The sequence below is a fragment of the Elephantulus edwardii genome, unplaced genomic scaffold (genome assembly GCF_000299155.1).
Source record: "Elephantulus edwardii isolate Elephantulus edwardi_28Jun2011 unplaced genomic scaffold, EleEdw1.0 scaffold00081, whole genome shotgun sequence".
Classification (NCBI taxonomy): domain Eukaryota; kingdom Metazoa; phylum Chordata; class Mammalia; order Macroscelidea; family Macroscelididae; genus Elephantulus; species Elephantulus edwardii.
This window is the reverse complement of record NW_006399831.1, coordinates 3,285,194-3,311,392: the sequence shown is the minus strand read 5'-3', so window position 1 is coordinate 3,311,392 and position 26,199 is coordinate 3,285,194. Positions and strand designations below refer to the sequence as shown.

At 36.8% G+C, this 26,199-nt stretch overlaps 1 protein-coding gene across 1 annotated transcript in view; it reads right to left on the bottom strand.

The window, feature by feature from the left end:
- Positions 1-26,199, bottom strand: part of ROBO1 (roundabout, axon guidance receptor, homolog 1 (Drosophila)) — a 752,594-nt gene that overhangs the window by 5,113 nt on the left and 721,282 nt on the right. Inside the window, exons 27-28 of the mRNA XM_006889823.1 lie at positions 19,230-19,382; positions 4,188-4,493 (exon numbers count right to left, since the gene is read on the bottom strand). Coding sequence (XP_006889885.1) covers positions 4,188-4,493; positions 19,230-19,382 — 459 coding nt within the window. The remainder of the gene's footprint in view (positions 1-4,187; positions 4,494-19,229; positions 19,383-26,199) is intronic.

Below are 26,199 nucleotides of genomic sequence, written 5' to 3'. Positions count from 1 at the left end.
AGGTCTGTGAGAGATGATAAAATTGGCTCAGGATAAGGCAGGATTCAGAGCTGTTATAAATAGGGTCACTATGAATCAGCGGTCACTTGCTAGCACATAACAACAATAACAACAACATGGGCAATATGTTGAATGACCCAGAAAGCATCCAAAGAAGATGGAGAAAATAGAGAGTCACTGTACCAAAGGGAATGGACTAACATTGAAAAATTTCAGGATACGTACAATAAGAGCAAGAGCCAATGGTAATGAAGGAGGAAGTGAAAACTTCATTGAAGGCAATGGCAAAAAATAAGGGTGCAGGAATTGATAGGATACTAATTGACTTGTTTCATTTAACAGCCTCAGATGTGCTCACCAGTCCATTCTAGGAAATTTGAAGGACAGCGGTCTGGCCAATGGGTTGGAAGAGGTCCTATTTGTTCCTATTCCCAAGAAAGGTGATTCAACACTATTGAGCTATCAAATAATATGACATGCAAGAAAAATGCTGCTGAAGATCATTTAAAAATGATTAGAACAGTACACAGATAGGGAAGAAGATCAAGCAGGATGTAAAAGAGGCCATGATACCAGGATGTCATTTCTGACGTCACATGGATCCTGGCTAAAAGTAAAGAATAGCAGAAGAATGTCTATTTTATGCATTCTTCGTTGACTATGCAAAAAAAAATTGACTGTGTGAATCATAACAAGTTATGGCTAACATTGAGAATAATGAGAATCCCTAAACCCTTAATTGTTTCATGTGAAACTTAGACCAAAAGGTATTGTGTGAACAGAGCAAGGGGACACTATAAGGTTTAAAATTAAGAAAGGTGTGCGCCAGGGTTGTACCCTTTCTCCATACCTATTCAATCTGTATGCTGAGTAAATTATTCAAGAAGATGGGCTCTATGAAAAAGAATGTGGCATTAAGACCAGAGGAAAACTCCTCAATATCCTGTGTTATGCAAACGAGAAAACCTTGCTTGCTTAAAGTGAGGACGATTTAAAATATTTTTGCTGAAATGCAAAGGATACAGCCTTCACTATAGATTGAATCTCAACATCAAGAAAATAAAAAGACCTATAGGCAACATCATGATAGATGGAGAAAAGACTGAAACTGTCAACAACTTCCTCTTACTTGGAACCCCAATCAACACCCTTGGTACCAGCAGGCAGGAATAAGGAAACGCACTGCACTGTGAAAATATGCAGTCAGGAACCTCTCTAAATTTTTGAGTATTAATGATGTCAGTTTGAGGACTAAAGTGCATCTGATCCAGGCCATGGTCTTTCCAATCACTTGCTGTGCATCTGAGAGCCAGACAATGAATAAGGATGTCTGAAGAGTTGGTGCCTTTGAATTGTGGTGTTGGAGAAGAATACTGGGCATCTTATGGACTGCCAAAACAACAAACATATCTTGGAGAAAGTGCAACCAGAGTGCTCCATGGAGGTAAAGCTTCGTTTTGATAAGGCCCACGAAAAAGCTTTGTTTCACATACTTTGGGAGTGTTTCTAGGTAATACTATTCCTTGGAGAGGGATGTGGTGCTTGTAAAAGCAGAGGGTTGGTGAAGGAGAGGAAGACCCTCATTTAGGTGGATTGACCCCAAAAAAAATCTCCATTCATGTTAAGCATTCTGTTTTTTTAGTCAATCCCACCAGGAATTATCAAGATGTTTTTCCTGACATTGTTTCTTCTGTAGGAAAGGACTAAATATCTCTTCTCTGAACTATCAAGTATCCTGGAGCCGTGAAGGTTATATAAATTACAACAATATCTGTGAATCTATGGATTATATGTCTCCTTGTCTAACTATCACGTCCCTGAATTCAAGGTTCATGCTTACTCATAAATTCAGGATTTAATACAATGTTTAATAACACCATAGTAGTTGATATATGTGGAAATAAATTAAACTAATTGTGGTAAATGCCAGTAGGAAGATTAGACATTCAAGTCCAGAAAACTACTCTATTTAATTAAAAATAACCATTAATTAATGTCACTTTCATTATAAATGTAAGTTGAATTATGAAACTGAAACTTATAGTAATGCCAAGAAATGGTCATTTAATGACATATACACATAGGGTTATGGTTCAAGTAGGGATATGAGAACAAAGCAAGGCATAAAATAATAACTTGTCAGTACATCTCAGTGCTTTCCTTGCAAGAGGGTTCCTTGTTTCTAGATTAATGATTCCAGTCTAAGTCCTTTACTTGGAAATATTTTTCTAATACACAGACAACTTATTAAATTTCAAAAATTGATAACATTACATTTTATTCTTCTGATTGTCTACATACTTAGATACTTCCTAGTTTGTGCAATTTCTCCTGAAATATTCCACTTATCTTATGGAAACGTGTGAGAAATTGGTCTATATTTTCAAGTCTGATATAAATTCATGATATTTTATTTATGAAACTCCACTTAGAATAGATTATTCTTGACTCAGAAGTTGTGAACCGTATCAACTTTGGTTTAACTTATAAAAGGAAGCTAAATATTTCCAATATTGGTTTGTGGTTTCAATAATTCATGGTAACACAGTGCAAGTATTTCTCTCAACTATAAAGTTTGACTCATCCAACTAAATGTCACTGAGTTAATTCATGTTGTTGTTAAATGTCTTCCAGTTGAGTACAACTCATAGCAACCTATGAACAGATCTGAACCCTTCCTTATCCTGCACCATTCTTATCCCTGACACACCGGAGTCCACTGCTGCAGACACTGTATCAATCCACCTCACTGGCGGTGTTGTCACTGACCCTCCACCTTACCACGCATGATGTTCCTCGCCGAAGAATAACCTTTCCCAGCAATATGTCCAAACTATGTGAGACGAAGCTTTCACCTATGCCCTCACGGAACACTCTGGTTGCACTTTTTCTAAGACATATGTTTATTCTTTTCGCAGTCCAAGAGATATTCAGTATTCTACTCCAACACCACAACTCAAAGGCATCAATTCTCCTGTCATCAGTGTTTGTTGTTGTGTACCGTCAAGTCAAAACCGACCCATAACTGACTCTCTGGCAGGTTTTCAGAGGCAGTTAACTGCATGGGAGGAGAAAACCTATCCTACTCCCATGGAGCAGCTGGTGAGCTCGAACCACATGCCTTCAGGATTGCAGCACACCTGTCCATCTTTCTCCTGTAGAGTGGATTTGAAACACTGTCACGTTTGGCTTTTGATTAGCAGTACAAAACTCTACATACTATGCCATCAGAGTTCGTTTGGTTACATTCTTATTGAGTTCATGCCTGAGATAAACAGCTCAGGATTCAAGCACAGAATAAATTAAAATATCCTTCATGTTGATAATAAGTTACTTACTGAACAGATACCCATAAAACCCTCCAATAGCTTAACATCAAATTTTCTTAAACTATACATATTAAAATACCCTCCATTATCATAAAGCACAGATATGATAATGCCATTTATTTGCTATTTTTAAACTGCTCACCATAGCTTATAAACTTAACTCTTTAATAGTAGTGCAGATCTTTCTAATCTAGCCCCAATCACTTTAGGAATTTTCTATTTTTCCACTTGTCTCTAGCAGAAAATGCATCCTATTCATGAGTCAAAATGAAACCAAGTTTTGATCAAACTCTGGCTTTCACACTTATTTTGCTATTTTCTTAGGCGTTAGCTTTTTTTATGAAAAATCATTTGTTAAGACAATTTCACACATAAGGAATGCAATGATTGCAAGCTTGGAAATTAGTTATACAATTATATTTCTCTATTTAAGAAAGAAATAGCAGTAACAACTAAAAAACAAACAGCAGCAAAATTAGTAAATGCTGACAGATTCTAGACACAGATAGATGCTAGACTTTAAACTAGTGTAGGTTAGAACAGTTATGTCTAGATATTGGTACTTTCTGAAGTTTCCCTCATAACGGTGTCACATTTCTTATATCTCATATTTTCTACTTTTTGTTTTACCTGACTGCATGTTTTTTCTTTGAAGTCCAATTCAAATAGCACCTATCTAGGAAAGCCTTGTATAATGCCATGTACTGGTATGGTATTGTTATCTATGTTCATCTTCTTCAATGGAAGGTATGCTTCTTATTCTTACTACCTTTTGCATGACTCTATCATAGCCTAGTAGGATTCCTTACGGAGATAAGGAATCAATGTTTATTTATACAGTGCCTGACAGGTGAGTACCTTGGATGAGATGAGCCTTGGCTGGTGGTAGGTCCCGTTTTACTGGCTTGTTCCCTCGTCCTTTTCCATCATTTTGCTGTTCCTGTGCTTCTCTAAGATCACCTGGATTTGTTCGCATATCAGCAGCTGGTCGTCCGTCCACTTCTCTCCCCTTGTAACTGCCTCCTTTTCTGTCAGATGATCGGTCTGTTCTTGCTTCTATAGGAGGAAGTTTCGGGACCATTACAGGCCGAACCTCCAGTTGTGCCTTGGATTGAACAGTGGGTGATTTTATAGCAGGCGGTGGTACGGGAGGGGGTGGAAGATCTAAAAAAGAAATATTTAAAATACCATAAATGTCTTACATGTATAAAACTGTCAAATAATAATGTCTATCATTGGATTTATAGTCAATTGTGAGATACTGATAACTTAAATGAAGTGTAACACTTGATTGCCTCTGTTATATCCAAGTTATTGTTAAAACTTTGTTTGGAAAGAACACCTTTGAAGTTGTTAAACTTAGATGAAAACATACTGAAATAGAATAGGTAATATTTCAATATGGAGTTTCTTCTTTATAAAAGAAGATAAGACAGAGAGACATGGAGAAGGCCATCTGAAAATGGCAGAACAGATTGGAATGGCCTATAAGCCAAGAAAAATCCAAGGATAACCAGCTAGCTTGAGACTCTAGGCAAGAGGAGTGGGACAAATTATTTGAGTTCTTAGAATGAATTTACATGGCTGATACTGTAATTTTAAACTTCTGTCTTTTGGAACCATTAGACAATACATTTCCGTTCTTAGAACGCATCCAATTTATGGTATTTTGTGATCCCATTCCTAGGTAAATAATTAAATTTTTAAAAGTCCCCAGTTTTAGAGTATCTTCTTTGTTATCTGGTGAGCTGATACGTAGCAATTCTTTCATTATAACCAGTTAATATTCAGCCTATGTGCTATAACTTCCTCTTTTCCCAACCAAAGCTGCCCTTACTAATTGATTCTAGCACAATGTTGCTGTTCTTTGATGGGTATCTTTACTTGTTCAGACAACCACTTCAAATTGATTGAAATTGGCACTTGAATTGAGACCTATTTGCCATCTTTGATCTATGATAAATCCCTTATTATTTGTAGATGAGGAAACTCAAGTAAATAGGCCTTAGGTTACTTCTAAATGTCAAAGCTAGATACAATCACAACTAGGATTAATGCTCTTGGATTCCTTATGTTTCTTTTAAAGTTGTTCATACAATTTTCTTCTATCATATACCATCCATAATAGAATCTTTTCACTTTGTATACTCAATTCTTTTGTACTCAATTTTGCAATCAGATAATCAATGGTATAAATACATATACACACCAAAAACCCCATACAGATATATAATATGTATATAACATGTATGGTGAAATATGAGTCCATATATAATGTAACATAATATTGTATAACATATACTAAGAACAAGATATTATTTACAATCAAGTCAGAATCCACTCATAGCTGACCCTCCAACAGGCTTAAAAGGCAATAAATCATATGGAGTTGGCTGCCCAGCTTTTTCCCCCTCAAAAAGCAGCTGGTGGATTATAACTTTGTGCCTTTGGGTTGACAGTGTAGCGCCTTACTACAAGGCCACAGAGTTCCCCTTAAGAGTTAGATTAGACAAAAAAACCCTCAGATATTACGGAAATATATGTTTCTTTAACTAGCGTTATTTTGAGCCTAGCAATAAAGAGTTGTGCTGCTAACCCAAACACAATTCATGAGGTTGAATTCCACCAGCTGCTTCAGTGGGAGAAAGCTAGGCAATCAACCTTTGCTCGATTTCATGTCTCTTTAAGCCCAGTGGAGGGTGAACTATGAGTTGGTTCCAACTGGATGGTCCATAACAACAAAAACATTGTTGTTTTATAGATCTACCCATATATACACTCTTGGGAGGAAGGGGATAAAATAATAGTAAGTTACATGGAAGAATGAGAGTATTCTGTAGCTTCATATTGTTCTGGTTCTAATATGAAGGATGGATTTACAAAGCTGACTTTAATCCAGGACACCAAAAATTTAATACTTAGTTCAAGTGAGTAATGCTGCAGTTGATGAAACTGCAACAGTGGTTTAGAAGATACATTGGATTGGAATACATGAAGTAAAAACCATTATTATTTACTGATTAATGGAATGCAACAGACGAGGAAGAGGGGGAAATCTGAGCTATCTTTCAGAATTTTGCTTGAGTTGATTATGGAGTTGACAGATGAAGAATGCAGAATTAGGAAAAGAGAGTTTGCAAATAAGAGTATGAGTTCGACTTTACAAAATTAAATAGGAGAGGCCTTTTGCTTTTCCAGATGGAAATGTCCAAAAGGTACAGAGACATAAAATCTGAGTTTCAAGAGAAAGCAAAACTAGAGATGTAGTAATTTCAGAATGATCAGCATAAGTATCTTTTTAGTTACTTTTTTACAAATGGTAGGTAGTTTCCACATTTGAACAGTAATGTCTATGTGGCAGAACAAATCATTAGAAAGGTAAACATAAAACATTTATTGTTTATTCTATATAACCTCAAGATTTTAGACAAAAAATAGTACATTTATATGAAAAAAAATTCAAAAGGACATAAAGTTAAAACTGCAAAGTATGGTCCCTCAATTCTCTTCATGCAATGCCAAATCCTCACAGCTGGTAGTTCAAAGAATGATCCAGTGGTCTAGTGGATATACTATTGAGCTGTCAAACGAAAGGCACACAGATCGAATCCACCAGGTATTCCAAGGGAGAAAAATGGGCAATCACCTTCTGTGTGATTTACAGCCTCTCAAAACCCACAGGAGTTTCAGTTATGTGCTGGTTTTGACTCGAAGGCACGTAACAACAATATTGGTAATTAAAAATAATCAGTGTTTATTTCTCAATGAATCATACTTCTACACACAAAAAACAATGACAGCACATCACATAACTCCAGGGAAGCATCATTACTATCACCAACCATGTTAATGGTATAGTTGGAGCTACTGTTGCCTTTTTGTCCAGCTGGATATGGTGGCTTGATAAAATATACCATACAGAAATCTATATCCTTCCTTATTAATAACATAATGGGATTGCACCTATTTTTTTTTTGTTTTTTCAAACTTATCAGTGTTAACTTAGGGAGCTCTGGTGACTTAATGGTAAGGAAATGTGTTTCTAATGCAAAAGAACACACTCTGAATCTACCAGCTTCTCTGCAGAAGGAGGATGGGAACTCTCCTCCCATGCGATTTAATGCCTCTGAAAACCCACTATAATCAGTGGTGGGGTGGCTCTGATTCGATGATGCACAACATCACCGCCAGTGTACACATTCCCATTTAAGTGTATACAAATCTACCTCGTCCTTTGAAAGAATGTATAGTATTTTGTTATATTTAAGTGATTATTTATTTAACAAGTCCCCAGTATGGTATCTTTATACTCCTACCAGAATTTTGTTATTACTGACAATGATTGCTTAACATTTATGAGTGAGAAAAATCTTTAATATTAAATTTTTATCTTGATAATTTTTACCACATTAGCGAATTTGAAGTCCTAGGTACCAATCAATTATAACCTAGAATTATCCTCCCCCCCCCAGCTCCCACACAGTTTGTAACTCATATATTTAACTTAAGCATCAGTTACCGTCCTTAAATTAAATACTAAAGTTCAGTAACCTTTTGTATATTCATAAAGTTGTGTGACCATCTGAAAAATCTAGTCCCAAAACATTATCATCAACCCAGTACGAGCCCTCCATGTGCACTGGCAGTCACTCCTCATTCTCTGGCAACCATTAAAATTCTGTCTCTACAGATTGGCCCATTCTAAACATACCGTGTAAACAAATGACACTTTATGGACTTTATACCTAACATTTTCACTTTCATTTGTACTTATATTTTTCCCAGGATTTTTGTATTGTTGTTGTTGTTGTTGTTATGTGCCGTCGAGTCGTTTGCAACTCATAGCGACCCTATGTACAACAGCCCTAAACCCTGCTCTATCTTGTGCCAATCTCATTGCCTCTGACACACCCATCCCGAGTGCCCCAGTCACTGAATCAATCCACCTCATAGAGGGTCTTCCCCTCCTGCGCCGCCCCTCTACTCTGCCCAGCATGATGTCCCTCTCCAAAGACCTGTCTCTCCTTACAACATGGCCAAAGTATGTTAGACGAAGCCCCAGAATCCTTGCCTCCAAGGAGCAGCCTGGTTTAATCCTCTCTACGATGAATCTGTTTGTTTTCTTGGCAGTCCATGGTACATTCAATACTCTTCTCCAGCACCACAGCTCAAAGGCGTCAATTCTCCTTCTATCCTCCCTAGTCATTGTCCAACTCTTTGATGCATAACAAGTGATTGCAAAAACCATGGCCTGTATCAGGCGGACCTTAGTCTCCAGAGAGACACTGTTGCTCTTGAGTATTTTGGAGAGGTCCCTAATCGCAGACTTTCCCATCGCAATACGTTTTTTTATTTCCTGGCTACTGGTGCCAAGAGTGTTGACCGTGGAGCCAAGCAAACTGAAGCTGTGAACAATCTCAATCTCTTCGCCATCCATCATGATGCTACCGATTGGTCCAGAGGTGAGAATTTTTGTCTTCTTGTCATTGAGTTTCAGTCCATATTGAAGGCTGCAGTCCTTGACCCTCTGCAGTAAGTGCATGAGGTCCTCCTCAGTTTCAGCGAGCAAGGTTGTGTCATCTGCATAACGCAGATTGTTGCGTCCACCAATCCTAACGCCAAGCCTCTCCTCATAGAGCCCTGCCTTTCGGATAATCTGCTCTGCACACAGGTTGAAAAGGTATGGAAACAGGACACATCCCTGACGTACACCCTTCCCAATTTTGAACCATGCAGTGTTGCCCTGCTCTGTTCTGACGACTGCCTCTTGGTCAAGTATAGGTTTCGCATTAGCACGATTAAATGTTCTGGGATTCACATTCTTCTCAGAGTCAGCCACAGTTTGTTATTATCCACGCAGTCAAATGTCTTTGCATAATCAGTGAAACACAGATAGACATTCTTCTGGTATTCTCTGCTTTCAGCCAAGATCCATCTAACATCAGCTACAATATCCCTAGTACCATGACCCCTTCTAAACCCAGCCTGGGCTTCTGGCAGTTCTCTGCTGATGTACTGTTCCAGTCGTTTTTGGATAATCTTCAGTAGAATCTTGCTTGCATGTGGAATCAATGATATTGTTCTGTAGTTTCCACACTCAGTTGGGTCGCCCTTCTTTGGGATGGGAACAAATATAGATCTCTTCCAGTCAGTTGGCCAAGTGGTTGTTCTCCAGATTTCTTGGTACAACTTGGTGAGCACATCCACAGCAGCAACTATTAGCTGAAATATGTCAATTGGTATACCATCTATTCTGGGGGCCTTATTTTTTGCTATTTCCTTCAAAGCAGCTTGAACTTCTGCCTTCATCACCTAAGCTCTGGCTCAAATGCTATTTCATTACATTCTTCGGTATCTGCCAATTCCTTTCGGTACAATGACTCAGTATATTCCTTCCATCTTCTTTTGATACCTCCTGGATCATTTAACATTCTGCCTAAAGCATCCTTGATTGTAGCAACTCGAGGTTTGAATTTGCTCTTCAGTTCCTTGAGCTTAAGAAATGCTGAACGAGTTCGGCCCTTTTGATTTTCCAACTCTAGCTCCTCGCACATTTCATTGTAGTATTTTGCTTTGTCATTCCGTGTATGCATATAATTATTCATATGTATTGTGTTTGATTCATATACATGGAAGTTGTTTTTTCATTTTATACTGTTGACTTATAAAATTCGTATACATTGGTTTTCATACTGGATCTTTTCCCTTTCTTTTACCCACCCCTCCCTCCACCCATTAAATTGTGTGACTCTATGATTAAGCTTCCCTCCCCTACTCCTACCTTATCTTCCCTCATCCGCTCCCCTCTTCTCTCCTTGGATGTTCATACTCATTCTACAATAACGGTTATACAGTATTTGTCTTTATGAGACTCAGTTAGTTCACTTAGCATAATGTTCCATGGAGGGGGTTTTCTTTCATATTTTCTTTCATTGATATTACGCTTCATACAATCATTGCCATACACTGAATTTTATAAAATTAATCACCATTGGACTATGCTCACCATTACCCCATCTCTTCACGTCCCTGCTGGATCTTTCCTATATTCCTTTACCCTTTCCCTGCACTCATCAAATTGTGTGTGACCTTGTGATTTTGCCCCTGTCCTCTCTTACCCCTCTGCTCCCACTCCGTTGGAACCAGACACATGTTTTACTAGTCATTCTTCTATTTTTACAATAATTGTCTTATGCAGTGTTTGTCTGTATGAGATTGAGTTAGTTCACTCAGCATAACTCTCTCCAGTCTCTCTTAAGTTACGTAGTATTTTTTCAAAATTGTTGGTCCTGAGCTCTGCATAGTATTTCATTGTGAAATGTACCACAATTTCTGAATTCATTTGGTTGTCGTTGGACATTTGGGCTGTTTCCATGTTCTTGTGTTTGTCAATAACAATGCTATGTACACTGGTGTAAAAATCTAGACCTGTGTCTCAGTTCTATATTCCTAGCAGTGGAATAGCTGGGTTCTATGGACTTCCTATGTTCAGGTTTTGGGGAAATACCAAATTACTTTTTAAAGAAGAACGCATACTTTTCTGGATACAGCATGCAATTATTAACGGCTGTGGAAAAAACTTCAAAAAAATATTCTGTATTAAAAATAAGGACTCAAAGTTTATTTTATGTTCTTTAAAAGCAGAATATTTGAGCTGCTATCTCAGTACTAGTAAATTTCACTTACAGACCCTTTTTAAAAAATCCACAAATTGGAGATCTGGTGTGAAAAACTACATACAAAGTTCATAAACTTCATATATGTAAAATTCCCCCATTCCATGTGAGTTTGAGTTAAGTAAGTTAAATTTTGGCCTATTTGTTTCGTTTCCAAGCTTTTATTTGATACTGGTTTAACTCACATGGAATGGTGGACTTTTACATAATCAATGATTTATTTATTGCAAATGCCCTTTAAAAGAAACAAAAAAACCGGTGACCTCACCTAAGAATCTACAAAGGAATCAGACTGATTACATCTGTGGAAAGAATCATTGCAGAAGCTGTGTATCAGCTCTGAAAACTAGGCAATATGCTGATTGTGGAACAGACCACCAACTACTCATACATGCTCAAGGTGAAGCTAAAGAAAATAAAAACAAATCCACAAGAACCAAAATCTGACCTTGAATCTATCCCACTTGAATTTAAAAACCATCTGAGGGACAGGTTTGAGGTCTTGAACACTAATGAACAAAGGTCAGATGAACTCTGGGAGGTTATCACGAATATCATCCATGAAGAATGCAAAAGATAGAGGAAGAAGAAAAGACCAAGATGGATGTCACAAGAGTCTCTGAAGTCATGTGACCCTATGAATGGCCAACCTGATCCCTGCTCTATCCTGTGCCATCCTCATCGTCTCTGACACAGTAGAGTCCATTGCTGAAGTCACTGTGTCAATCTGTCTCATTGGGGGGGGTCTTCCTTTTCTTCGCTGACCATGCATTTTTCCAAGCATAATGGCTCCAGGGAATGACCTTGTCTGGCTGCACATCTGTAGTATGAGATATCAAGCTTTGCCATCTTTGCCTCCAAGGCAAACTCTGGCTGTACATTTTCTAAGACATATCTGTTCATTGTTTTGGCAGTTCATGGGATATTCAGTATTTTTTCCAGCTCCACAACTCAGAGGCACCAATTTTTTCTCTCTCATCCTTACTCATTATTTAGGGAGAGGTTGGTAAACATTTTTTTTAAAGGGTCAGATATAAATATTGTGTGCTTTGCAGTCTTTACAGTCTCTGTTGTAAATACTAACATCATGTGAGAGACGTTATAGATAATATTTAGGTGAACAGGAATGGTTGTGTTACAAATAAAAATTGATTCTAAAAAATCTGCCAGTCCATATTTGACATGTGAGCTGCAATTTGTCAACCACCAGCTTAGAGTGTTAACATAATAAATATAGCTGTTTGGCAGCATTTTGCAGAGGAGCCAATTTAGCTTGATAGCTTTAATTCAACACAGAATTATATAATTTTAAAAATCATTGTTAGAAGCAAACCAGCTTAATATGCATAGCACCTTAGTGTTTTCCTTACAATTGTTTCTAAATTGTCTGTCCTGCAGTCTATATGACCATCTACAGAAAGGTAAATAAAATTCTTCTTAAACAGGAGGGGAGGGGAGAAGGAGAGAGAGAGAGTGTCTTTGAATATTACACTAGAGTGCGTACAAGTCAAAGCAAAGAAATCAGGAAATTAAAGAGCCCAACAGAAAATTTCAAAAGGCAGCTCTAAAAGACAAAGCAAAGAATTAAAATGAAATGTGCAAAGAGCTGGAGTCAGAAAAATCAAAAAGGACGGACTTGCTTGGCAATTCTTAAGCTAAGGGAAGAGAAGAATAAATTCAAGCCTCAAGTTGCAATACTTATGGAATAGTGAAGAACCAAGTAAGTATCCAAAGAAGATGGAGGGAGTATACAGAGTCACTCTACAAAAAACAGCTGGCTGACACAGAAGAATTTCATGAAACATCATATGATCAAGAGGCATCATTGACAAAGGAGGAAGTTCAAGCTGCTCTGAAAGAATTATCAAAAAAAAAAGGGGGGGGGGGCCAGGAATTGATGGAACACAAACTGACATGTCTCAACAAAGAGATGTTGTCTTGAAAGTGCTCACCAGGTTAAGCTAAGAAATCTGGAGGACAATTAGCCTACTGACAACTAGCCTACAAGATCCATATTTATTCCCATTCCAAAAAAGGGACCCAACAGAGTGTGAGACTTATTGAACAATATCACTAACATCACATGCAAGCAAAATCTTGCTGAAGATTATCCAGAAATGACTGGAACAGTACACTGATAGCGATCTACCAGAAATAGAAGCTGGGTATAAAAGAGACTGTGATTCTAGGGACATCATAGCCAATGTTAGATGGATCATTTTGAGAGCAGATAATTCCAGAAGAATGTATACCTGTCTTTCATTGACTACGCAGAAGCATTTGACTGTGTGGTCGGGGGTGCATTTGACTCCAGAAAAATATCTATTGACAGAAATCTTATTTGGTTCCATTTACAACATAGAAAAAGAGAAGAGAAACTAGTAGTAATTTTAAGAGGTCTAAACCTCAACTAGACATATTGACACGGTGACTGCAGCAATGTACTTAGGGATGTTAGAGATGATGAGGATGGAAAAAGATAGGACAATGCTCAGATCAGTTGCTCACTGATGATGGGATGATTAAGAGTTGTACTTGATTTGACAGGGCCTAAAAATCATATATAATATCATATATAATATCATTTATATCTGATTAATAATGAGAAGGAAATAAGATTTGAATTCTTAAACAAACGTTGTTGTTATGTACCACTGAGTTGGAACCAACACATTGCTGACCCTCTGGTGGGTATTCAGAGGCAGTTGTTAATCGTACAGGAGGAGATTGACTATCCTTCTCCCGCGGAGCAGCCAGTGGCCTTAAACCATATGCCTTTGGGATTGCAGTGCAGCTTCTTGCCTCTAGACCACCATAACCCAAATAAATATTGTTGCTATGTGCCATCTAGTCACTTGTGACTCATAGAGACCCACTGTACAACAGCCCTAAACCCTGCTCAATCCCTTGCCAATCTTAGTGTCTTTGGCACATCTATCCCCATTACACCAGTGACTGAATCAATCCATCTCATTCAGGGACTTCCTCTCCTGCGCTGTCCCTCCACACTCTGAAGCATGATGTCCCCCTCCAAGGACTGGTTCCTCCTTACAACATGTCCAAAGTATGTCAGAGGAAGCTTCAGAATCCTTGCCTCCAAGGAGCAGCCTGGCTTCACCCTTTCCAGGACAAACTTGTTTGTTCTCCTAGCAGTCCTTGCTATATTCAATACTCTTCTCTAGCATTATTTTTTCTGCTTTATAAAATAATTCCTAAATCAAGATAAGGATTATAATAGCATAAGCAAATTTATTTTTCATATACTGATAAAAAGGGAGCTCTGGTGGTCTAATGGTAAGAAGCTGCACTGCCAACCCTTAGACACATGGTTTGAATCTACCTCTAGGACAATTGGCAGCATCATGATAGATAGATAGATAGATAGATAGATAGATAGATAGATAGATAGATAGATAGATAAAGAGATTGAAATTGTTAACAGCATCAACTTGCTTGGCCCCACAATTAAAAATCTTGGTAGCAGTAGCCAGGAAATCAAAAGATGAATTGCATAGGGAAAATCTGCTAGGAACCTCTCCAGAGTGCTAAAGAGCAACGTGCAAAAGTGCATGTGGTACAGGCCATGGTCTTCACAATTATTTTCTATGCATTAAAGAGCATAGAGACAATGACTAAGGATGGCAGAAGGAAAACTGATGCCCTTAAGCTGTGGTGCTGGAGAAGAGTATTGAGCATATCATGAGCTGCTAAGAGAACAAAAAGGTCTGTCCTGGAGAGGGTGAAAACAGGCTGCTTCTTGGAGACAAGGATTTTGAAGCTCCATCTCACATACTTTGGGCATGTTGCAAGGTGGGACAAGTCCTTGGAGAGGGACAACATACTTAGAAGGGTGGAGGGACAACACAAGAGAGGAAGATCCTTGATGAGATGGACTCAGTGACTGGGGTAATGAGGGCAGAAGTGTTGGTGATGATGAAATGGGCTTGAGACAGAGCAGGATTGAGAGCTGCTGTGCATAGGGTTGCTATGAGTCACAAACAACTTAATGACACATAACAATAACAACAACAACAATATACAGTCTATGTATTACAAAATAATTTCTGAATCAAGATAGGGATTATAATAGCATAAGTAATTTTATAGTTTATATACTGATAATTAGTATTGCTTTCTAGTCTACAATCATAACAACATAAACTGGATTTAAAAGCAAGAATTTGGAATACATACACACACACACACACACACACACACACACACACACACACACATATACTGTCTCTTTATATAATCATATAAGCACCCATTAGTTATATAACAATTTCCAAATAACAGTATAATGCATATAAAGTAAGTCATAAGAACATGTGCATGCAGACAATTTCACTGATATTGTTAACTTACTACAGAGATATAGCACTCTATTTATCTGAATGCTTAACGTCCCAAGACCTAGTAATTAATGATAAATGAAGTCAAAATATCATCACTCCATAGAGCTTGGTGAATTTATAATTTATGAAAAGTAGGACTGAAGAAATAATGTAGATTTGGTTTTTAAATCAAGTATGTAAATGTATCAGAATGGCTGAAAAGAGGGGGTGGGAAGAATCTATTAGAAGGCCCTAGAAATGCACTTATGCTTGGCTTTAACTTGATAAAATGCTGACTAATAAATATTCATGTATTTTAATTCTATCCATGTGCGTTAGTCTGGAATGCTGCAGTTATACTTTTTTTTAAATAATAAAAACTTAAGATTCTGCTTGTCATCATAACTACAGAAAAATAAAAAAACAACCACCCCAAAAAAACCACCACAAAACACTGTTTTACTCTGATTCCTCCATGGATGTTTCAGAGGTTAAGGGTTTATTTACCAAATAAGACATGTCAGGATGTCCTGGATAATGATATGACTCACAGGAATCATATTAAATTATTCTTCATTAGTTCAGACATATTATTATTGCTATGTGCTGTCAAGTGAATTCCAGCTCATAGCGGCCCTATGAATAGCAGATTGAAACCATGCCTATCCTGTACCGTCCTCATGGTCTTTCCCATGCTCAAGTCCACTGCTGCAGTTCCTTTATCAATTCACCGTGTTGAGCCTCACGTTAAAAGTCTTCATCTTTCAATGACTCTCTACTTTTCTCAGCATGTTATCTTTTCCAAACACTGGCACCTCTGAACATGATAACATGAGTTCAGACATAGCCACTCTTTATCCTTCTTTACATAGTCCAAACAATCTGTGACAAAGATCTTACATGTGAACAAAATGTATGAGGCAAAGACACTACAAAATGCAGACTGATATGTTTTGAACTTAGCTCACACAATCTACTGGGAAAAAATATCAATTATCTACTGCAGTTTAAAATATTTTTCCATTAAAAGACAATGATCCCTCAATGTGTTATTCATATGCTTAATTCACATATTAATACTAAGTTTTTAAACTTTTTTCTTCTATCCTTTTTTTAAGAAATTATATATATTATTTATGCCATTCAGTTTTGTAAAAAATGTCCTCTGAGTATTTACTAAAAAAAATGAAGTATAAATATTTAGGAAAATAATTTCTGAGAATATAACTTTTGGTTCCAATTCAGAAAATAAACCTCTTGAGAGTAATTGAAAACAATAATATAAGTCTGGAGACTAAGGTGCAGCTGATCCAGGCCATGGTTTTCACAGTTACTTGCTATGCATCAGAAAGCTAGACAATGACTAAGAATGATATAAGAATAATTGATGCTGTTGAGTTGTGGTGCTGTAGAGTACTGAATAGACTACCATAACTCCTACCATAGACTGCTAGGAGAACAAACAGGTCCATCCTGAAGAGGGTAAAACCAGGCTGCTCCTTGGAGGCAAGGATTTTCAAGCATTGTCTGATACACTTTGGACCTATTGCAAGGAGGAACCAGTCCTTGGAGAAGGACATCAAACTAGGATGGGTGAAGAGACAGTGCAAGAGAGGAATACCCTGGATGAGATGGATTGACTCAGTGACTGGGATAATGGGATAGGTGTGTCAGAGACAATGAAGTTGGCTCAAAATAGAGCAAGGTTCAGGGCTATTATACAGAGGGTCACTATGAGTTGCAAGCAATTTGACAGCACATAACAACAACATACACATTGATTTTATTTGGAGCATTTAAAATTGTCTACATTTACATGATTTTTAACCAATTACTATGCATTACCAGATACGTAGAAAATAACAAATACTTTTGCTATTTTTTTCCTCTCATGCTTAAACAACAGCATTAAATTTAAGACTGTATAGTGCAAAAAGCTGGTTAAAAGATTACCCAGGGAAGTTAAAGTAACAATGAAAAAAGAAATATTTAATAATTTAGCCACTTTACTTCTGTGACAGAGAGAAAATAATTATTACCTTCTATATCACAGTCTGTACTAAGAAAACTGTGCATGTTCAGTTGGTGCAAGGAGCAATTAGAAAGTCAAATAATATGACTTATAATCAATTCAAATTATCTTTTGGCTTTACATCTATTCCAGTATATTATTTGTTATTATTAAATTCATTAAAAACAGCTTCAGTGCTTTATCACTTAGTTTCACAGTTACTATTCAGGAATGAGTTTGAGATTATATTTAATTCTTGAGCACAATGACTTTAGTACATGCTACAAAACATGGGATAGTAAGTGTAGAGCACATTATAACACGAAGTGTACTTTGTATCTGTGGTGTTAGGTTGTTTAACCTGGCATGTTTACATTATTTAAATCACTTCTAAAAAGCGTCACTCAATGCCAGGATCCCAGAAAGCAAGCATAAATAAAAGGAGGAATGAGCTACATACAAGCATCAGGCCACATTTTCTCCCTTACGTATTCAAGCTAGATGTGTTTACACCAAGGTATGATGTTGGGTCAGTTACTGCCTCTGACACTCTCCTCTGTCAGGAGTACTCTCTTCTAGATAATAAAAATTGATAAAATGGCTATAAAACTTGTAGAATGCCATTACAGAGATGCCAGAGATGTAAAATTGCAGTAGAGTTTGGAAATTTACACCTCATGTTTGTCCCTTCACGGAAGCAAACATACACAAAGCCACTGTAATAACCCTTCAAAATCAGATAATATTCTGACAGCTCAGTTTCACTGACAAAAGAGTCCTGGGCCCAAGCCAAGAGGCCCAGGTGCACTGTGTCCTGCCAGTTTTTAATGCAGTCTAATATCAGATAGATGCTACCGAGAGAAAATACTCAGAATAAAGTACAGATAATAGCATGGGCAGCCACTCATTGCAAAATTACTTGTGCTCATCATGCTGTGAGCTTTGTATTAAATTTTTCTGTCAAGTGGCAGGAATCACAGGGAGAAGTGCCTCAGAAAACCCTCCTTGTAACCTTGGATAACGATCTATAATATTAGGCTTTCATATGATAATGGGAAATAATGCCCTTTTTGAAAAATTGCTGACTGGTAATGAAAGTCCTAATCAGATTGTGGTTACAGAGGACCAGGAGGTACAGGAAGATGGTTGTGACACCCTTCTTTCCCCACCCCTTTAGTAAATTTAGCCAACTCCACAAGATGGGTGCATCTGAGGGAATTTATCTTATGTGAATTTCCAATAAAGTTCTTCAGGTTGTGTTTTGTTTATTTGAAGTGATAAGGTAACAGTTTAATAAATGCTGGGCCACCTGAGGCAATTTCACTAAAGGCTTTCTCTAGATGACACCGCAATGTTTGTATTATCCTCTTAAACTCCCTGGAGAATACAAGCATTACCTCTGCAGTGAGAGTCAGTTTCACTTATGAAGGCATGAAGATGAAGATTCTATTTGCCTTTTGATGCACAGAACAACTATATGAAACATCACTGTAGTTAGAATTAATATTCAGGTGGTTTTATTACCTTTTATTTGCATGTAAAATTTACAGGAGGAGAAAATGAGAAGACTATGGATGATTTATCAGTAAATCTGATAAAGATTTACTGCATCATCACTTCAAACTGTTGCAATGTCTATTTATATAGAACTATAAAACAGGCTTTTGAATATACTATATCTATACATGATTTTGGTTTACTAAATAATCTCACTGTCAGAAAGTTGCGTGGAGTAGAGATTCTTGACAAGACATAGAAATTAATCACTAGTGTGAGTAATGAATTTCTAATGTCAGTGGACGCATCATCTAGTTATAAAGAGCCAGGAGGAACAGGCAAGATTCATAGACGTTTTCATGCGTTTCAATGGGCTTACCATCTGTGTAGGCTTCTCTGCGCAGATGTCCTGGCTGGTGTTTTTGTTTCTTGGCAGGTCTGGCCTTCTGCATGACGGCAGCACTCATGTTGCTGTCTGTAGACACAGGACTTGTGGGTCGAGGGCACTGAGATGCATGAAAGTGTCGGCGGCCTATGAAACAAATTAAAGCGAAATTCATCAATGAACTGTAATTACAAGAAGGGCAAAAACAAACATGAAGCTCAAAATAATCCTAGAGTGTTTTTCTACTGTTGTAAAAAAGACAATTTTTTAGAATGCTTACAGAAAATATTCTAGTAATTAAAAGTCTCTTCCTGTCAATATTTTTGAGTTATTTTTATACTGTATAAAAGCATTTAGACTTTATTATTATTACTATTAAACCACAATACAGTTTTTCACCACTTATGAAAATAAGAGCACTCATTATGAAACTTTTCATACGAGGAAATGGCATAAAGGAAAGGCAAGTGTCATTTATTTATATGGGAGAAATATTTTAACATTTCAAAATCCAAAAAATAACCTACCAAATCATAAAAAATAACACATGTAACCTAAATTGACCTTAGCATATAGTTAACAGGCATGGTACACAGTTTATGGCGGTTTGCTGTCTTCCTAGTTGACTCAATTCCCAGGAAGGAGTACGGCAGCACCGCTCTTACTACTTGGGGCTTGCTGCAAAACAAATGCTCAACATCAGTTTTGCTTTTCCGTTTTTCTTTAAAAAGTGAGAATCATCATCTCACTTTTGGTTTGTGAAGGCAGGTACGTTATGTAGGTCTTTCATAAAAGTTACAAAGCAATCTTAAAACCTTAAAAAGTGAAGGACATGTATGTATATGTTCTATGGTGTTAAAATTCAAGATACTTATTAAAGAAAAATAGTCTAATTCTTTTTGCAGCTAGACCAACTATAATGTTATTCTTATTTTTAACTCTTAACTACATTTTTGCATAATATTTGGGCTTAGAATGTTACTTTCTCAAGAGGAACAGTAAAATTATTTAACATATTTATTCATATTCTAAAAATGTACAGGACTAACTTTAGTTCTTATTTTAATTATACATGTATTTATGCTAGCATTTATAGGCAAATCCCAACGTCTAATATATTTCAAGTACTGTCTCTCCAAGTAGCTAGAAATTAATCTTGTTTACTTGTTAAGGCCAGGCCCGCCATAAATTACTTTCACCCCTCCATTTGTCATAATATTTACTTGCTGGTTTGAGGTACTTCAGGTGAGACCTAAAGAGATTTCTTGTGGATTTCCTTTTAAAAAACAAAAACAACTTGATTCATTTTACTTATGTTGTTGAGGGAACTATATACAGGACATACACCAACTCAGTGGTGGCCCACAAATCAGTGGCATTCATTACCTTCTTCAAGGTGTATGATTCTCACATTCCTTTCCTGAGTTGACCTTCCTTAGTTTAGCCTCTCTATTAATTGCCATCAAGTTTCTGAGGCTGTAAATCACACAGGAAGATATTACCTATTTTTCTCCCATGGAGCCATCAAGAGATTATAACTGACAGAAAGGTTCTGCCTATGAGTTAGCAGTACAACCTCTTTTTGACTGCATCAACAAAGTATACCACCTCAACAAGGTATATCAACATTGCTCCTAATTTTTCTATATAACCTTTTGAACTATTTTAAGTTTAAACTCATATGTTGTTGTTATGTTCCACTGAGTCAGTCACCCTATACACAATAGCTCCAAACCCTATTCTATCCTGAGCCAATCTCACCTGTCCTCATTGTCCTAGTCACTGTATCAATCTATCTCATCAAGAGTCTTCCTCTTCTATCTCTTCACCCTTCCAAACATAATATCCTTCTCTAAGTATTAGTCCCTCCTGGCAACATGCCCAAAGCATGTCATATGGAGCTTCAAAATCCTTGCTTCCTAGGAGCAGATTGGTTTCACCTTGTTCTCTTGGCAGTCCACGGTACGTTAAATACTGTTATCCAGCACCATTACTCAAAGACATCAATTCTTCTGTCATATCTGATCATTTTCCAGCTCTTTAATGCATAGCAAATAATTTCAAAGATCATGGAATGTATCAGGCACACCTTAGTCTCTAGACCGACATCATTGCTCTGCAGCACTCTGGAGAGGACTCTGATACCAGATGTTCCTAATGCAACTCTTTTGATTCCTTGACTGCTGGTGTCAAGACTGTTGATTGTGGACCCAAGCAAGCTAAAATTGCTAACAATCTCAATCTCATCCCTATCTATTATGGTGTTGCCAACAGGTCCAATGGGGAGAATCTTTGTTTTCTTGATGTTGAGCTTCAACAGATAAGTCTTAAATTTCTATAAATGTTCAAGGTAGGTATATTGTATTAGTTAAACTACTGTTAATTTCAGACATTATTTTCAGTTTTTAGTGCAACAGTTTCAGGCGTCCTGGCTCTAGAAAGTCTCTATACCATTCTATACAATTCTACAGAATTTTTGATCAAAATACTCAGTAATGGTACCTGAAAACTATGCCGTTCCAGTCTTGAAGCAAAAGAGGCAGTGGTTCAAGGGGAAAATTAGTAAAGCCTTGCTTCTCCTATTCCTGATCATCGTTTTTCCTATCTCTGAAAACGCACTACAGGGCCTGCTCTTTGTCCGTTCTGACTGATAGTATACAATAAATGACATTTCTGACCATTCTGTTTTCTGTATTGCTCCAGAAGAATTGGGATCCATTGCTGTGCAAGCACTTGAATCGCTGGTGCCACAGGTAGGGCAGAGTGTTAATCATTATTTTTTTAGGTTAATTAATCTTAATTTCCTATGAAATCATAACTCTAAATTTCCAAATGAAAGAGTCAAGTCTGGTTGACTATAAACAGCCTCAGAAACTACTCTCCTACATTTTATTTTGTCCTTTGTTTTTAGTTGTAAATATATCTCTCACACAACTCTTGTCAGCTTAATTTTTCATAAGTGTACAGATTAGTGATAGCAATTACCCTAACTGGCTCTGAAACTCTATGCATCTTTAATCAATTTGATTTTCTAATGACTTTAATCTGAAACTCAGTACTCTCTAAGAAATACTTTGTATGGTGGCAGACATAGTATTTTTGTTTTGGGAAGTAACTTGTTTGGGGAAGGACAATACCCTCTGGTAGAGGCAATGGCATGTTCTCATCTGGCATGGATTCAACACTCTCTAAAGTCTCGGCTGCCTCACTTAGACACTGCATAACAATGGGCAGAACTTATTTAAAACATAACAGCAGTGAAGGTCCTGTGGGCCTCTACTGACCTTCACTCTCTTGGCTTTAGAAATTCCAAAACCACACAGCCAGAACTTTGCTGCTATCCCACAATAAACTTCAAACAGACCTAGACAACAAGAACTTGGGCTATCAGCAGACAAAGAAACATATAGTGATGAAGTCAACACATTTAAAGATGCCAACTGAAGCATACTGAATAATAGACATTAATGCAGTCAAGTGAGAAGCAATGAGATTATTCGTTCATATAAACTACAGTCACATAATAAGAAGTGCTCTTTCCTGAAAAAAATAATTTAATAGACGGAGGCCAATGCATGTTTAGTTCATTATGACTATGAGCCAAACAAAAACCAGGAGTGAAAAAAAAGAAAAAAACCAGGAGTGACATGATATGACAATTCAATAAAATATCAAACCAAATTCTCCTTAGCTAGGATGGAAACTATTACAATTAAAGTTACATATCCATGAAAAGAGAAAATGAGAGTGGAGACTGGGTCCATTATTCATTCTATTGTGTAAGGCCATCCACTGATCATAGACCCCGAGGCACAAGGTTGTCTTTACAGATGAATTTTCAACTTTATTTCGATGTTTCATTGACTTAATGGACTGAAACACACCCTTAATGCAATCTAAAAACAAGAGTTTAAGATGCTTAATTTCAATTACTTATTTTTTACAGAGGATTAAAAATCAAGGAGAGACACAACCTATATATAAAGTCAGATGCTATTTATTGAGAAGTATGTAAGTTCACACGGTTATTGCAATGTTTTTAGTAGGCTGTAGAAAAAGAAAAGAATTTTGGTTGAATTCTATAAGCTGTAGGTTGAGATGAAATATACATTTTATAATACATATTACATTTAAACTGGGTTGAAACAGACTAGATATTGCTTCTTCTACAATATATTCCTAGTAAATTATACTTATAAATGACTTTATGTATGTTCTATTAGAATTTTTATGTATATCCTACATGGAAAAAAAAAAACAAATGAAGAATAATCTAATATGTGAAAAAAAACATAAAAAACTACCAATGTGATGGTAAACTAAGGAAAATAGAGCAAAATACCAAAGATTGATCTGTTATATAATCTTTCTTTCTCTGAAATGCTTTTCCTTCTTACTAATGACATTCTTTCTCCTGACTTACAAAATACACACATATACTATATGATTATGAGTATTTTTGTATTAACTTTATAGAAATGAGAATTAATAAATAAAAAAAATGAATTTAAATCATCTTCTTTCATGCCATTTAGTTCTCTAATATAGTGCAGAAGAAGCCATGGAGGCAAAGGGCATAAAGTTTTGGGTTACTAGAGTTCAAGTTCACCAGGCCCTCCAAGGGAGAACAATGGAGTTTCTTCCTGCAAAGGTTTATAGCATAGAAAACTCGAGAGGGTTGCTATGAGTTGGAACTAATTCAGCGGCAGAGAGTTAATATTACTAATAAAAATGGTTCATAAAAACGAGTCAAAATATGAAGATGATGTATGACAAGCTAAAATGGGCCACTGAAAATTAAAATGGAAAACACATATAAAAATAGAGACATTTGGATTAGCTGGGTCTCCAAGTTTAATTTTAAAGAATGTCTGCTTAAGTATTGAACATGTATGTTTAAAACACTAGTATTAAAACATCTTTTTTTTTATAGTTATTAGATGCCCTTTCTCCAATTTCAACTCATAGAGGGCCATAAGTGATGTGGGGGGTTGGTCCCTCCCCACAGCACTTCTTAGGTTGTAATTGTTATGGAAGCAGATGGCCATGTCTTTCTCCTGAAGAATCTTGTTAACAAAGACAAAACAAACAAAGCCCAATAAACCCTCTCACCACTGCTGAGCCAGAGCCAGCTCATCATCGCTAACCGTCATAGGGAGTTTTCTGTGGCTGTAAATCAAGTATGAGGAGATTGCTGTTCTTTCTCCTATGGAGTTGCTAGTGAATTCCAAGCATGAGAGAGGTGCCATCATTGGTTAGCAGTGCAATACCCTAGAGTTTACATCACCAGGTTCCAGGTAAGTTTAAACTGCCCACCTGTCAGTAAGCAGACAAGCAATTAACTTTAATGCTTGGAAAACCAACCAAATCCACTGCCCTCAAGTCCAACAAATGGCAATCTTCAATTGAGCTTCCAAGGTTGCAAATCTTAACAGGAGGAAACTGCCCATCTTTCTTTCTCAAAGCAGCTCGTAGATTAAAACTGTTACCTTGCCCTAAGCAGCACAATTTATAACATACTATGCCACCAGAGATGATCATTATGTTACCAGGGGGTCTTTAAAAACATTCTTAGGGTTTTCTTTTTTTCCAGATAAATTAATGTACATTCTAATACGGTAGGTTTGTCAGAGATTGTAAGCATGGTATACGATAGAACAATGTTCAGATCTGTTTTTAATACAGTCACTATGAATCATACTCAACTTGAAGGTACCTAACAATAACAAAAACAAATATGGTAGGACATGAAGAGAATGAGGGTTGAGGTGAAATAGGTTGTTTTCAGATATGTGAGTGTTCTATATCTAGATCATCATTTTTCCTAGAGAATTTTTTAATTAAATGAGACTGGAGAACAATTATAATAAATTTTCTTTTGTTATCTTTTTATTTTTTAAAAAAAGTATACTATAGATCCAGTAATACAAATCTTATTTAATTCACTATATTAAAGCATGATGATATAGCTTAGCTTAAATGAAAATATGCACACTGGAGAAGAGTCTTGAACATACCATGGACTTCCAAGAAAACAAATAGGTCTGTCCTGAAGAGGGTGAAACCAAGTTTCTCCTTGTAGGCTAGGATTTTGAAACTCTGTCTCACATACTTTTGGCACATGGACAGAAGGGACAAATCTTTGGAAGGATGGAGGGACATGAAGAGAATGACCCAGAATAAGATTAATTGATAGAGTAACTTGCTATGGGTTGCAGGTGACTCAACAACACACAACAGTAACAACAATATCCATATATATAATACGTATACACACACACATATACATAATTAAGAATTAAATCACTTGCCTGCCCTCCCTAACCTTGTTACATAAAAGCCAACTTGGCTGGGTCCTGATTTTCAGTATTATATTTTGTGATCTGACATAATTACCCAATGTGTTGTAAATCCTAACTTCTATTAGCGAGATTAGCAAGAATTATGTCAACGAGACAATATATAAACTACAGGACTAGGCTGTAATCAGATTAAATCAGTCTCTATTAAGATACCCTTTTGAAAATGTCCAAAAACAAAGGAATGGATTGAGAAATTATGGTACATTCACACAATGGAATACTATGGAGCACGCAGGAGCAATAACTTTGTAAATTATTATCCAACTTGGAAGGGACTAGAGAGTATTATGCTGAGTGAACTAACTCAGTCCCACAAGGATAAATATTGTATAAAACCATTATTATAGAATCAATATAAGGATCCAGGAGGGGTGGGAGAGGCTGGAAGCAGAGAGATGTGGAAGTGCAGAAAGGGGGGGATTAATCATTAGGTTGTACAATTTGATGGTGGGTGGGTGAGGGAAATTGAAAGAATTTGTTCAAATCTGTGTTTGAATTTTGTAAATGAACTAGTTGTTGTTGTTATGTGCCTTTGAGTCGCTTGTGACTCATGGCGACCATTTGTACAACAGCTCTAAACTCTGCTCTGTCCTGTGCTAATC